At 45.7% G+C, this 14,450-nt stretch overlaps 1 protein-coding gene across 5 annotated transcripts in view; it reads right to left on the bottom strand.

Annotated features, from left to right (window-relative positions):
- Window positions 1–14,450, bottom strand: part of ssx2ipa (synovial sarcoma, X breakpoint 2 interacting protein a) — a 70,619-nt gene that overhangs the window by 2,539 nt on the left and 53,630 nt on the right. For 3 of the 5 annotated variants that reach the window (XM_072510329.1, XM_072510330.1, XM_072510331.1), the window contains exons 6-12: window positions 9,782–9,917; window positions 8,194–8,269; window positions 7,901–8,078; window positions 4,658–4,808; window positions 3,550–3,686; window positions 1,740–1,913; window positions 985–1,102 (exon numbers count right to left, since the gene is read on the bottom strand). In XM_072510329.1, the coding sequence (XP_072366430.1) occupies window positions 985–1,102; window positions 1,740–1,913; window positions 3,550–3,686; window positions 4,658–4,808; window positions 7,901–8,078; window positions 8,194–8,269; window positions 9,782–9,917 (970 nt within the window). The remainder of the gene's footprint in view (window positions 1–984; window positions 1,103–1,739; window positions 1,914–3,549; window positions 3,687–4,657; window positions 4,809–7,900; window positions 8,079–8,193; window positions 8,270–9,781; window positions 9,918–14,450) is intronic. The other 2 variants (XM_072510332.1, XM_072510333.1) reach the window with 2 other exon arrangements.

Here is a 14,450-nt window from a genome sequence, read left to right as displayed (position 1 = left end):
TGTCGTGAAAACACTGGTTCACTAATGTCCTTACCTGGTTTGGCCTTCATGTGACTCCAGATCCACAGCCATGTGGTTGACTTTTAAGTGCCCCTCCAGGGCAATTAAGAATGGGCAATAAATGCTGGCCCAGCCAGAGACGCCCACGTCGCAGGAACAAATTAAAAAAGTAGAGTTGCCATTGTCCCAGATGACTTTCCCCTTTGAGAAGGAGAGCTGACCGGTGACGATTTAACCTTAGGATCACCACACCTCAGGCGAGGGACAAGGTTGAGAAGGCGGGGCCGTCATGAATAACCTCAGCCGGTACAGGAATTGAACCCACGCTGCTGGCCTTGCTTTGCATCACAAACCAGCTGTCTAGCCGAGTGAGCTAAACCGGCCCCCTCACTAGAATATTAGAAGCTGCCATGCTCTTTTGTAAATGTGTGAATGTTGGCGTCATAACCTCAGCCAGTGAATAGCTAGGCCCAGTGGATGGGAAGCGGGAGACCAGAGTGATTTTAATCTTTCCACTGTGCTCAAGGTACTGAAATCTGGACGGACATACACTGTGGGAACAGACTTGATGTTTCAGAACACCTCCGATGTAAATTCAAGGATCTGAAACTTTAACTCTGTTTGGCTTCACAGATACAGTCAGACCTGCTGCGTATTTCCTATTTTTATTTTCGATTTCCAGCCATCTGGGCTATGACGCTCATGCAAATAGGTGGAGGTGGGCAGGCGTGCTTGGAGTGTTGGTACTTATAAATTATGGAGAATTAACTAAAAGTTGATCAGGAAAACTGCGAAGCAGAGAGAAAAAAGAATCAGTCCCAGTCAGCACACTGTAGGGAAATAAAATCCAACAAGAAAAGACTCGAGGAATAAAACCTAATCCAAGCATTAGCTTATTCAAGGGCATTAGAGGAAGAAGCAGTGGGCTAGGTATCACTTTCCATTAATGCTCAAATGTTTGCACATGGTCATGAAATAACTTACTGATAGACAAGGCACTTTGTGGCTTCATTATTTTTGGCCTTTTACTCTCCACAAAAGGAGCCATGTTCAAAAACTGCTGCTTCAACCAAGTTGCTCGTTCTTCCTCAAAACCCTTCCTCTGCAGACATAAATGGAAACAACTTACAAAATATCCCCTCTGGATTTATTAAAGCATTCCTCCCACAACTGCTAGATCAGAACGTACAATAGTTTGACAAGCTATTCTACAGGATATAGAATGATAAAGCAATGTACTTCCAGAACTAGAAAATAAAATGCTCATGCCAATTATATATCTTGCATTGGCTTCCAAGTGGAAGAATTCTAGAATATCTGAGCCTGTGCCCGGTTTGAACCGCAAATTACAGGAACGTACGCAGTTGCAATTTATAATTTTCATATCTGCCATTTCATGATGGCTGGAAATCATGTTAGATGTGATTGCAGATTAAGGAATTCAAGAATCTACAAAATATTTCTGCGAGCCACAAATCTCATTGTATTGGGTGCTGATAGTATCAAACGTTCGACATAAAATCTTTCTAGAACAGAAATGTTCAAAGTAAATGCTGAGCATTATGGTAATTGTGCTTTTTCAACCAACTACAAAATAATAACCATTTCGCAACAAAAATGCAGTTTTCACAGCAATTCCGATCTATGTAAAGGGTCAGAATCCACTACAAGTCTATAAAACGACTGGATTAACTCCATTCTATGCGGAGACGAAGGACAGTAAAATAACCAAGGGCTACCTCATGCCCCAGTCTAATAGCTGCTTCTGTAAAGTTCCTTCTCTCTCTTTCAAAGTTTTTCTTCTGATCATGAAATAGTCTCCACTCTTCTTTCAATCGTTCTTTTTCCTCGAGTAAGTAGCAGTCTCGCACTAATGCAGCCGTTTCATCATCATACTGTGCATTCAGCTGTTGCTTTGGAAAGAAGACGCAAGAATAACCGTCCCATTTGGAAAAAGACGACTGGTACAAGTAGACGTTTTTTTCACAAAAAAAAACTTTTAAAAATTTGCTACCGTTTAAAAATAAATCAGCTATATTTGCAATCCCGATCTGTATGCAATGGATCTATAACAGAATTACTGTAGTAACAGAGTTCCAACCACCGAGCACACACGGAACATGAACCACATAGTGAGGTATGGCTAAATGGCCCATTCTGTGATGTTCATCTGCCCTAGTACCTCTTCATGTGGCTCAGTGTCAGGTTTAATTTCATAATGCTCTCACGAAGTGCCTTGAGGATGTTTTACTATGTTAAATGAAGTTACTGCAAGCATAAATGCTAATGGAGTCAGTGTCAATCTTATCAGCAGCAAGGAAATAAAAACAAAACAGTTGCTTCACAGCCACTCGTGTTCCATTGCAACTGGTTGGTGATAAATCAGAAGTGGAAACATTTTTCATATGCATAAGTGTACAAAATATTGCCTCTTTCACCGATGGCCCCAAGTACTACCAAAACCACTGTTGATCAGAACATCAGGCCCGCCACTCACTCCTCAAGCCCCATTCCATTTAACTTCTAAAGATCAAAAGGAAAGAGGAGGAGTAGGTAATTCGGCACACTGAACCTGGCTCCATCATTCAATATCAAGGCTGATTCGATCTTGGTCTTAATTCCACTTTCTTGCCTGTTCCCCATAATCCACGACTCCCTCATTAGGTTAGACTTTTAAAATATTCAGGCTTCGAAATAAGAAATTAACTTTCAAAAAATTGATCTATGTCCGGCCTAGTTGCGGGTGTGTGTGTTGTATCAGATCTCCCAACCACAAGGAAAGAACTTACATCCACATTGCACTTTGAATGTTGCCAGGGTTTCCAAATTAGGATACTGAATTATTATTTTTGAAATGTACGATGAATTTTACCCTAGAACGTGTGAAGTGCAGGGGTGGCGGCAAAAGAGGGGAAGCAAGTAGAATTATTTTCAGGTTACAAATAAAGTCACAAACGTCTTCAACACGGTAGCACAATGGTTAGCACAAATAGTAAGCTATTCCGCCTCCCAAGCCTACTTCATTCACCACTCGGTTAGGTCATAGTTTGTCTGATTTTAGTCTCAATTCCACTTTCCTGTCTGCCCGCCATAATCCTAGACTTCCTTGCCGATCAAAATCTCCCCATCTCAGTCTTGAATATATTCAGTGACCCAGCCTCCACTGCTTTTTGGGGAAGAGAATTCCACCGCCCTCGAGGGAAAAATGCATCCACATCCCAGTCTTAAATGAGACACGCATTATTTTAAAACTGTGCCCCCTTGTTCTAGCCTTCCCATGTGAAAACATCCTCTTAGCATCTACCCTCTCAGATTTCAGCGGCTTCAGTAAGAGTACCCTTCATTCTGCTAAACTCCAATGAATATAGACCCAACCTGCTCAACCTTTCCCAAGACAATCTCTTCATCCCACTACTAATCAGCCTAGTGAACCTTCTCTGAACTACTTCTAATGCAATTATATCATTAAGTCAGGAGGCGTAAACTGTACACACAGTAGTCCAGCACAGCCCTGTGCAGCTCCAGCAGTTTACAGCTACTAAACCATACCTGTAATAGCTGTTGTTGGGCTTTGATCATATCCCTGCATTGCTGAATTTCTCCCTTTAGCTTCTCGATTTCCTGCTCATGATCATCTCTGCTGATAATTTCATCATCGTCATGAAAACCAGGCTTCACCAAGGATGCTGCGATAAATGAAACTCAGCCCATCAGTGCTGCCGGAGAGATTTACAACAAACCATACACCACATATGTTTTTTTTTTAAAATCAGTAAGGCTGTGCCTTTTTCACCTACATGGAAGAACTCTTACTTTATCTTTAACACTTCAGCAAAGCTCTATCCATACAATACACAAGGCACAGTAATGAGTGTGAGTAAAATGTGCGGTGGCTTCATGAAGTACAAGCGTCTATTTACATTTTCTGAGAGAAAATGCAGACAGCTTACTGACTGCAGCATGTAGCATATTTTTTAATTTTTTAAAACGACCCAAAACAGACAGCTCACCTTCCAGCCTTAGAAAACCACAGGCTTAAACTTAGCAGGAGAGGACTTTGCTGCTCATTCGGAAGGACTTTCTCACAACTGTCCTTTCTATTAAAAAAAAGACCCAAAAAAGGCAAGGGTACAAGCTCATAGGGATTTTTGATTTCAATTTGAAGGGCTAAATTTCCTTTGGAAAAATGGAAGCATAAATAATTGCAACGTAGAACAACCTTTCCTTTAACCTTTGCTGCCCAAGGAAATAGTTTGGAATTAGCAGAGTCAATGGTTAGATACACTGGAGGGATTAATAAACAGCTTTGCCAGCATTAGGCTTTAAACATTTCCCAGTTATTTAAATCTATTTTACCATACGCAAACTAAAGAAAACAAAGCAAAACAGCATATAACACAATACAATTACTTAAGCCAGGGGATGTCCAAACAATATCCCATATAGACTACAGGCCCAGGCAATCGGAAACATAGTTCCCTTTGCATTTCTATTGCTCGTACTTTATTTGTTCAATTTGAAGTTGTTGGTTTGGAACCAGCTGTTATCAGCTTTACAGGCCACAAAATTCCACAATATTCACCCCAAGTGACCCTCGAAAAAGAAAGATTGACCACTGTTGCCCGGGACTATTCAATCACAAACAAACCAATCAGACCTCGAGAGTCCAGTTTCTCAACATGGTTTTTCAGGATTCTCCACTGTTGCCGAATACTGTTGGTGAGCTGCTCTCTGACTGCATCACAAGAAAGCTCCAAACTGTTTTCTTTGTTTGATTCGAGAGAATCCTCTTCATCATCTGAGCCTGCCTGTGAAATCAAAAAAGGACGTAAAAATTCTCCGAGAGAGAGAAAATTAAAAAAAAAAAGTGTTGAGAACCCCCCAGCCGGCTTCATTTAAAATAAAATTGCGCCCCTTAACATGAAAATCAACTTTCCCAACAAAAATGGAGAACTGTTGACATTTTGCAGAGACCCTGAAAGAAAATGAGACACAAAACAATCTGGCATTCATAACCCTCGAGAGGTTTTATTAAACTGTCACCACTGTGTGGCAAGTCCCTCCAATTTCCTCTTATAGTCAAACAATCATTGCCAGACAGATTCGTAAGCAACTTCACCTCCAGATGAGGGAAAAATCAGCTGTATGTTCGTGCACAGTGGATTTAATCTTACCCAGCCATTCTTTGGATGCAGCGCAGAGAGGAGGGTACATTTGGGACAGCTTTGGGACTTCAGTTATTTCATAGAATAGAAAGGGTCAAAAAACACATCATTTGCAACAAACTAAAACTATTCCTGTTTTGTAATGATAAACGTTGTGAATAGAGTAATTGCCAATCGCTCCAGTGATTAGCCTAGTCAGCAAAGAAGAACACAAATCGTTCCTATTTAATAGCTGGGAAGTCAGTACTGGGTAGCCTGGGCCAAATGTCAGATTGAACACTTGCTCCAATGACAACAGGGCCTAATTTTCCAGCATGGGAAAATATGCGTCACCTGGGAGATTGAGCTCGGAATACAAAAAAGGTTTCTGAAGTTGTGTTTTGTATTATCTGCAACATTTGGTTCTACTGATTCCAAACCGAGAATCTAGAACATAAAACATTACAGCGCAGTACAGGCCCTTCGGCCCTCGATGTTGCGCCGACCTGTGAAACCACTCTAAAGCCCATCTACACTATTCCCTTATCGTCCATATGTCTATCCAATGACCATTTGAATGCCCTTAGTGTTGGCGAGTCCACTACTGTTGCAGGCAGGGCATTCCACGCCCCTACTACTCTCCGAGTAAAGAACCTACCTCTGACATCTGTCCTATATCTATCTCCCCTCAATTTATAGGTATGTCCCCTCGTGCTAGACATCACCATCCGAGGAAAAAGGCTCTCACTGTCCACCCTATCCAATCCTCTGATCATCTTGTATGCCTCAATTAAGTCACCTCTTAACCTTCTTCTCTCTAACAAAAACAGCCTCAAGTCCCTCAGCCTTTCCTCATAAGATCTTCCCTCCATACCAGGCAACATTCTGGTAAATCTCCTCTGCACTCTTTCCAATGCTTCCACATCCTTCCTATAATGCAGCGACCAGAATTGCACGCAATACTCCAAATGCGGCCGCACCAGAGTTTTGTACAGCTGCAACATGACCTCATGGCTCCGAAACTCCATCCCTCTACCAATAAAAGCTAACACACCGTACGCCTTCTTAACAACCCTCTCAACCTGGTGGCAACTTTCAGTGATCTATGTACATGGACACCGAGATCTCTCTGCTCATCCACACTGCCAAGAATCTTACCATTAGCCCAGTACTCTGTGTTCCTGTTATTCCTTCCAAAATGAATCACCTCACACTTTTCTGCATTAAACTCCATTTGCCACCACTCAGCCCAGCACTGCAGCTTATCCATGTCCCTCTGTAAATTGTAACATCCTTCTGCACTGTCCACAACTCCACTGACTTTAGTGTCATCTGCAAATTTACTCACCCATCCTTCTGCGCCCTCCTCCAGGTCATTTATAAAAATGACAAACAGCAGTGGCCCCAAAACAGATCCTTGTGGTACACCACTAGTAACTGGACTCCAGTCTGAACATTTCCCATCAACCACCACCCTTTGTCTTCTTCCAGCTAGCAAATTTCCGATCCAAACTGCTGAATCACCCTGAATCCCATGCCTCCGTATTTTCTGTAGTAGCCTACCGCGGGGAATCTTATCAAACGCTTTACTGAAATCCATATACACCACATCAACTGCTTTGCCCTCATCCACCTATTTGGTCACCTTCTCAAAGAACTCAATAAGGTTTGTGAGGCACGACCTACCCTTCACAAAACCGTGTTGTCTATCTCTAATCAAATTATCCCTTTCCAGATGATTATACATCCTATCTCTTATAAACCTTTCCAACATTTTGCCCACAACAGAAGTAAGGCTCACTGGTCTATAGTTACCGGGGTTGTCTCTACTCCCCTTCTTGAACAAGGAGACAACATTTGCTATCCTCCAGTCTTCTGGCACTATTCCTGTAGACAAAGATGACTTAAAGATCAAAGCCAAAGGCTCAGCAATCTGGAGTGTGACACAAAGCCTTCAGTGCTACAGCATCTTGGCAATTAGTCCACGCTGTTCACTCGAGGGGTTAAATCACGTTTCTTATTGATAGTGGCCCAAATGCCAGCCCATCGTAGTAAGCCTGCCTCCTGTGCCAAAACCTTATCTGTTGTGCATCTTGAAACTAACTAGAACATGTGTTTGGCTAGCTACAAAACTGAATTCGCTGTAATATTTTAAAATTGCAACAAAAAAAAATTTAAAAATGGGACAACTAGCTACTTGCTGGATATTTAAATATTCTCAATTTTCCTGCACCAAATACCAACAAAAAGTTACTCAATTTGAAAATCGCTTCACTGCACTGGTTGATAGAAATCAGTGTTTTGCAACCACGAAAGAGAAGAGTGAATTTAAGGGAAAGAGCAAATAATGATATGTTGTAATGCTGCTTCGGCTGAAAGTTACATATTGTTTTCCTTATTACAAGGAAATGGTCAGTCCTTGTATTGCTGTGAACCAAATCAAATACAAGGAGAGACGCTCAACAATGGTGATTTGTTGCTACAGTAAATTGACAAGATGAACTGCTGCCTCTTGTCGAGGTTTCATATCATAGAAGTACTTTGTGGAATAGTAAAAGTTTAAACAGATTTATGCAAACAATAAACTGCTGACCCATTACCAAATCTTGCATTTTATGATGAAGAATCCATGAGCAATTTCATGTGGGGATGAAAGGCAAATCTACTGAACGTAGCAAAATATCCAGATACAATTTTTGATACCACACTATTCTGTAAGGGTCATTGCACAACAGAAATAATATTGGGAAACTCACTATACCACTGCAGTCTTCCATGTGTTCTTTTGGTCTCTGCTTTCTACGATTAAGTATAGACATCATATCTTTTTTCATCTGCTGTAGAACTTGTTTCAGTTCAATATTTTCCACCATTAGTTCTTTATGATGCCTTTCATAGTTGTTCATAAGAGATTTGTACATTTCCCCTTCATTCCTGCAGAGCGGGGAGAAGCGGGAAAATTATTGTCCTATGACTTTGCGGAGAGAAATCATGGAGATACACAACACAGAAAGATGCGCAAGATCTTTGCGACATAACTTTACAATACCTGGCTTCCGTTTTGCCAGTCCTCCACACACTCCGTCGCCCATCAGACCGTCCCACATAATTCAGGATGTCAATACCTGTTTGAAATATTTTTTTTTTTTAAAAATCAGGAGGAAGTGGTTTGAATGAAGAATAATTTGAAAATATGGCTGATTTCGCGCCCCCCCCACCCCCGGAAAATGTGCGGGATTTTGAGCCCGTGCCCGCCACAAGCATAAATGGTGACACAGGTGCAAAATCCTGCAAAAGTCCGGAAGAGATTCTCGCCGATGAGGTCGCGTTGCCAGATTTTCCCCGTCCCTCGCGGTTATGCAATGAGGTCCCCCACCCCACAAACGGCGGGAACCTCATTTAAACTACATTTCGTATTTCATTGGCCTCCTCACCACGCGATTATCCCCCCCCCCACACTGAATATTCACGCGATTATCCCCTCTTCCCCCCCACCCCCCCGCACTGAATATTCATAACTCTTTGACGTGATGTCATGTCAGCGAGGTTTATAAGAATGGGATTCAGTGGAGGGAATCGCGGGAGGTGCCAAGTTGATTATAGCCCCCGGAGGGGGAGGTGGGGCGAGGAGAAGAGGGACTTGAATGTGAGGGGAGAGTGCCTGAGATACTGTTAATGACACAGAGGTAAGAGATTAGCAGATAGGGGAGCCCTTTAGAGATGACGCACTGGTCAGACCGCGCATAAACCAGGTCCCCAGAATTATTTTGCACTAAATGCCAGAAATTCTGGTCTCAAAACATGGTTGTGGATCTGGAGATCTTCACACCGGTTTTCAGTCACAGTCTGACAAATTATGGGAAAATACCCCCTTACTTTAATCAATGAAATTCCAGTTTACAACAATCAATAAGTAGCCTCTAGGAGGGCTGGTGCTCTGACCATGGATAGCATCTTCCTCACCTGGTAACCGTGGCATTGGGAGTATTATGGGCTGGGTAATCCTATATGGCCCGATTTAGTTCAGTGGGCTAGACAGCCGGTTTGTGATGCAGACTAGGCCAGAAGCGCGGGTTCAATTCCCGTACCAGCTGAGAATTCTGAATTCGCTCCGTGTACCTGAACAGGCGCCAGAATGTGGCGACTAGGGGCTTTTCACAGTAACTTCACTGCAGTGTTAATGTAAGTCTACTTGTGACAATAAATATCATGCAAGCCTATTTGTGACAACATTTTATTTTTACACTATAGCTTTAAATTAAACTACTGTTGGATTCACTTCTTCTGCTTGCATTAACTAGGAATTGCCAGTAGGTGGCAGTAAGTGATAAATACTTGAATTGCACCAATGAAAGCAGAGCAGGAATCCTGGAATTGCTACAGTGCAGAAGGAGGCCATTTGGCCCATCGAGTCTGCACCAACCCTCCGAAAGAGCACCCTACCCAGGCCCACTTCCCCGCCCTATCCACATAACCCGGTACAGTAGGGCGGCACGGTAGCACAGTTGATTCCAGGCCTAGGTGAGCGGAGGAGAATCATGGAAGCACAGAAAACCTGCTAGGTGGATGCAAATAGGTTTCACTCTGGCTTATGACAAAACTCCCCTTAAAGTCTCCGTGATAAGAGGAATACTTACATAGTTTTTTATCTTTCTTATCCATAACAAGTTGGTGTAAGCGCTCTTTCAGTTTATTGTACTCCCGCTCCTTTCTCTTCAGGTCATGGTTGTACTGAGTAGCGCGACTCGCTATTATATTCTGCAACTTCTGTATCTAAAAAAAGTGCAAAGTCAGAGCAATTTAAAATTGACACCAGATTTTCTGCAAAATAATTCTGGGGACCAAGATCTAGAGGGCACAGATTCAGAATAATTGACAGAAGGAGTTAGAAGTGAAAATGAAGGTTTCCGGGTGCGGCGATGACCAGCTGAGTCGCACGTTTCGGCAGCTCCCGGTGAAACGGACTTTTGGGCTCTTAATAAGAGCCCCAACGGCAATTTTAACGGCTAAAAGTACTGTGCGGTGAACCAGAAGGGAATCCCCCCTGGATACGGATGAAAAAAGGAGAGGAAGGTGGCCGGATTGCGGTGGATCCTTTGGAGCAGCGGCAAGGAAGGCAAGCAAAAACCAAGGTGGCGTCGGAAGGTGGCAGTTTAATATGGGGCCCTGAACAACAAGAGTTCCTGCGGCGTTGAGTGGAAGAACTCAAAAAGGAAAAGAAGAAGGAGCTGTTGGCCCCGATATTACAGGCGATCGAAGGGCTAAAGGAGGAGCAAAAGACCCAGGAGCGGGAGCTTCGGGTCGTGAAGGCAAAGGCTGCCGAGAATGAGGACGACATACAGGGCCTGGTGGTGAAGACGGAGATGCACGAGGCACACCATAAACGATGTGTGGAAAGGCTGGAGGCGCTGGAGAACAACGCGAGGAGGAACAACCTAAGGATTCTTGGCCTTCCTGAAGGTGCGGAGGGAGCGGACGTCGGGGCATATGTGAGCACGATGTTGCACTCGTTAATGGGAGCGGAGGCCCCGGCGGGTCCGCTGGAGGTGGAGGGAGCATACCGAGTGATGGCGCGAGGACCGAGAGCAGGAGAAATTCATAGAGCCTTAGTGGTGAGATTCCTCCGTTTTAAGGACAGAGAGATGGTCCTTGGATGGGCAAAGAAAACTCGGAGCAGTAAGTGGGAGAACGCGGTGATCCGCGTATACCAAGACTGGAGTGCGGAGGTGGCGAGAAGGAGGGCGAGCTTTAATCGGGCCAAGGCGGTGCTTCACAACAAAAAGATAAAATTCGGAATGCTGCAACCAGCAAGACTGTGGGTCACATATCAAGGGAGGCACCACTACTTTGAGACGGCGGATGAGGCGTGGACTTTTATCGTGGAAGAAAAATTGGAATGAGCGGGTTATTAAAAAAAGAACGTTTGAAACAAAGTGGTGGGGCGAGTATGGGGGGGGCGAAGAAGGGGGGGAAAGAGGAGTTTTATGTTATTAATCCTGCGATGTGGTAACTTTTCTCTCTTCCACAGGAGGTGGTGGGGGGAGGAAAGGAGGTGGAAGAGATGGGGCGTTGGCCATTGGGGGCGGGGCCAAGGCGGAAGCGCGGGCTCGGTTCCCGCGCTATGATAATCATGGCGGGAATAGGGAAGCAGGAAGGAGGGGGCGTCGCACAGTGCGAGCCGAGGTCACGGGGGGAAGCCGAGGTCGGCCAGAGTTTGCTGACTTCTGGGAGCAACATGGGGGGTGTAACTACGCTAGTGGGGGATCTAGCGGGGGGGGTGGGAGGGGGGAATTATTGGGCTGCTGCTGCTGGGGAGAGGGGGGAGCTGGTAGGGGGTGGGAACCGGGTGAGGAGCTGGAAAAAGGGGATGGCTAATCGACAAGGGGGGGGGGGGTAAAAAGCCCCCCAACCCGGCTGATCATGTGGAACGTGAGAGGGCTGAACGGGCCGATAAAGAGGGCACGGGTACTCGCACACCTTAAGAAACTTAAGGCAGACGTGGTTATGTTACAGGAAACGCACTTGAAACTGATAGACCAGGTGAGACTACGCAAAGGTTGGGTGGGGCAGGTGTTCCATTCGGGGCTAGATGCGAAAAACAGGGGGGTGGCTATATTAGTGGGGAAGCGGGTAATGTTTGAGGCAAAGACTATAGTGGCGGATAGCGGGGGCAGATACGTGATGGTGAGTGGCAAACTACAGGGGGAGACGGTGGTTTTGGTAAACGTATATGCCCCGAACTGGGATGATGCCAATTTTGAGGCGTATGCTAGGACGCATCCCGGACCTAGAGGTGGGAAAGTTGATAATGGGGGGAGATTTCAATACGGTGTTGGAACCAGGGCTGGACAGGTCGAGGTCCAGGACTGGAAGGAGGCCGGCAGCAGCCAAGGTGCTTAAAGATTTTATGGAGCAGATGGGAGGAGTAGACCCGTGAAGATTTAGCAGACCTAGGAGTAAGGAGTTTTCGTTTTTCTCCTATGTCCACAAAGTCTATTCGCAAATAGACTTTTTTGTTTTGGGAAGGGCGTTGATCCCGAAGGTGAGGGGAACGGAGTATACGGCTATAGCCATTTCGGATCACGCTCCACATTGGGTGGACTTGGAGATTGGGGAGGAAACAGAAGGGCGCCCACCCTGGAGAATGGACATGGGACTAATGGCAGATGAGGGTGTGTGTCTAAGGGTGAGGGGGTGCATTGAAAAGTACTTGGAACTCAATGACAATGGAGAGGTCCAGGTGGGAGTGGTCTGGGAGGCGCTGAAGGCAGTGGTTAGAGGGGAGCTGATATCAATAACGGCACATAAAGGAAAGCAGGAGAGTAGGGAACGGGAGCGGTTGCTGCAAGAACTTCTGAGGGTGGACAGGCAATATGCGGAGGCACTGGAGGAGGGACTGTACAGGGAAAGGCAAAGGCTACACGTAGAATTTGACTTGCTGACAACGGGTACTGCAGAGGCACAGTGGAGGAAGGCACAGGGTGTACAGTACGAATATGGGGAGAAGGCGAGCAGGTTGCTGGCCCACCAATTGAGGAAAAGGGGAGCAGCGAGGGAAATAGGGGGAGTGAGGGATGAGGAAGGAGAGATGGAGCGGGGAGCAGAGAGAGTGAATGGAGTGTTCAAGGCATTTTATAAAAAATTATACGAAGCTCAACCCCCGGATGGGAGGGAGAGAATGATGGACTTTCTGGACCGGCTGGAATTTCCCAAGGTGGAGGAGCAGGAAAGGGTGGGACTGGGAGCACAGATTGAAATAGAGGAAGTAGTGAAAGGAATTAGGAGCATGCAGGCGGGGAAGGCTCTGATGGATTCCCAGTTGAATTTTACAGGAAATATGTGGACTTGCTCGCCCCGCTACTGATGAGGACCTTTACTGAGGCAAAGGAAAGGGGACAGCTGCCCCCGACTATGTCTGAGGCAACGATATCACTTCTCCTAAAGAAGGAAAAGGACCCGCTGCAATGCGGGTCCTATAGACCTATTTCCCTCCTAAATGTAGACGCTAAGATTCTGGCCAAGGTAATGGCAATGAGGATAGAGGATTGTGTCCCGAGGGTGGTCCATGAGGACCAAACTGGGTTTGTGAAGGGGAGACAGCTGAATACGAATATACGGAGGCTGCTAGGGGTAATGATGATGCCCCCACCAGAGGGGGAAGCGGAGATAGTGGTGGCGATGGATGCCGAGAAAGCATTTGATAGAGTGGAGTGGGATTATTTGTGGGAGGTGCTGAGGAGATTTGGTTTTGGAGATGAGTATGTTGGATGGGTGCAGCTGTTGTATAGGGCCCCAGTGGCGAGTGTGGTCACGAATGGACGGGGATCTGCATATTTTCGGCTCCATAGAGGGACAAGGCAGGGATGCCCTCTGTCCCCATTACTGTTTGCACTGGCGATTGAGCCCCTGGCAATAGCATTGAGGGGTTCCAAGAAGTGGAGGGGAGTACTTAGAGGAGGAGAAGAACACCAGGTATCTCTGTATGCGGATGATTTGTTGTTATATGTAGCGGACCCGGCGGAGGGGATTCCAGAGATAATGCGGACACTTCGGGAGTTTGGAGAATTCTCAGGATATAAACTGAACATGAGGGAAAGTGAGTTGTTTGTGGTGCATCCAGGGGAGCAGAGCAGAGAAATAGAGGACTTTCCGCTGAGGAAGGTAACAAGGGACTTTCGTTACTTGGGGATCCAGATAGCCAAGAATTGGGGTACATTGCATAGGTTAAATTTAACGCGATTGGTGGAACAAATGGAGGAGGACTTCAAGAGATGGGCCATGGTATCCCTGTCACTGGCAGGGAGGGTGCAGGCGGTTAAAATGGTAGTCCTCCCGAGATTCCTCTTTGTGTTTCAGTGCCTCCCGGTGGTGATCACGAAGGCTTTTTTCAAAAGGATCGAAAAGAGTATCATGAGTTTTGTGTGGGCCGGGAAGACCCCGAGAGTGAGGAAGGGATTCTTACAGCGTAGTCGGGATAGGGGGGGGGGCTGGCACTACCGAGCCTAAGTGAGTACTACTGGGCCGCCAATATCTCAATGGTGAGTAAGTGGATGGGGGAAAGAGGAGGGAGCGGCGTGGAAGAGATTGGAGAGGGCGTCCTGTAGGGGGACTAGCCTACAAGCTATGGTGACTGCCCCATTGCCGTTCTCACCAAAGAAATACACCACAAGCCCGGTGGTGGTGGCGACTTTGAAAATTTGGGGACAGTGGAGACGGCATAGGGGAAAGACGGGAGCCTTGGTGGGGTCCCCGATAAGAAACAACCATAGGTTTGCACCGGGGAGAATGGATGGGGGATTTGGAATA

The sequence above is a fragment of the Scyliorhinus torazame genome, chromosome 7 (genome assembly GCF_047496885.1).
Source record: "Scyliorhinus torazame isolate Kashiwa2021f chromosome 7, sScyTor2.1, whole genome shotgun sequence".
Taxonomy (NCBI): domain Eukaryota; kingdom Metazoa; phylum Chordata; class Chondrichthyes; order Carcharhiniformes; family Scyliorhinidae; genus Scyliorhinus; species Scyliorhinus torazame.
The sequence above is the reverse complement of the archived record's forward strand: the minus strand, read 5'-3'. Positions and strand labels throughout refer to the sequence as shown.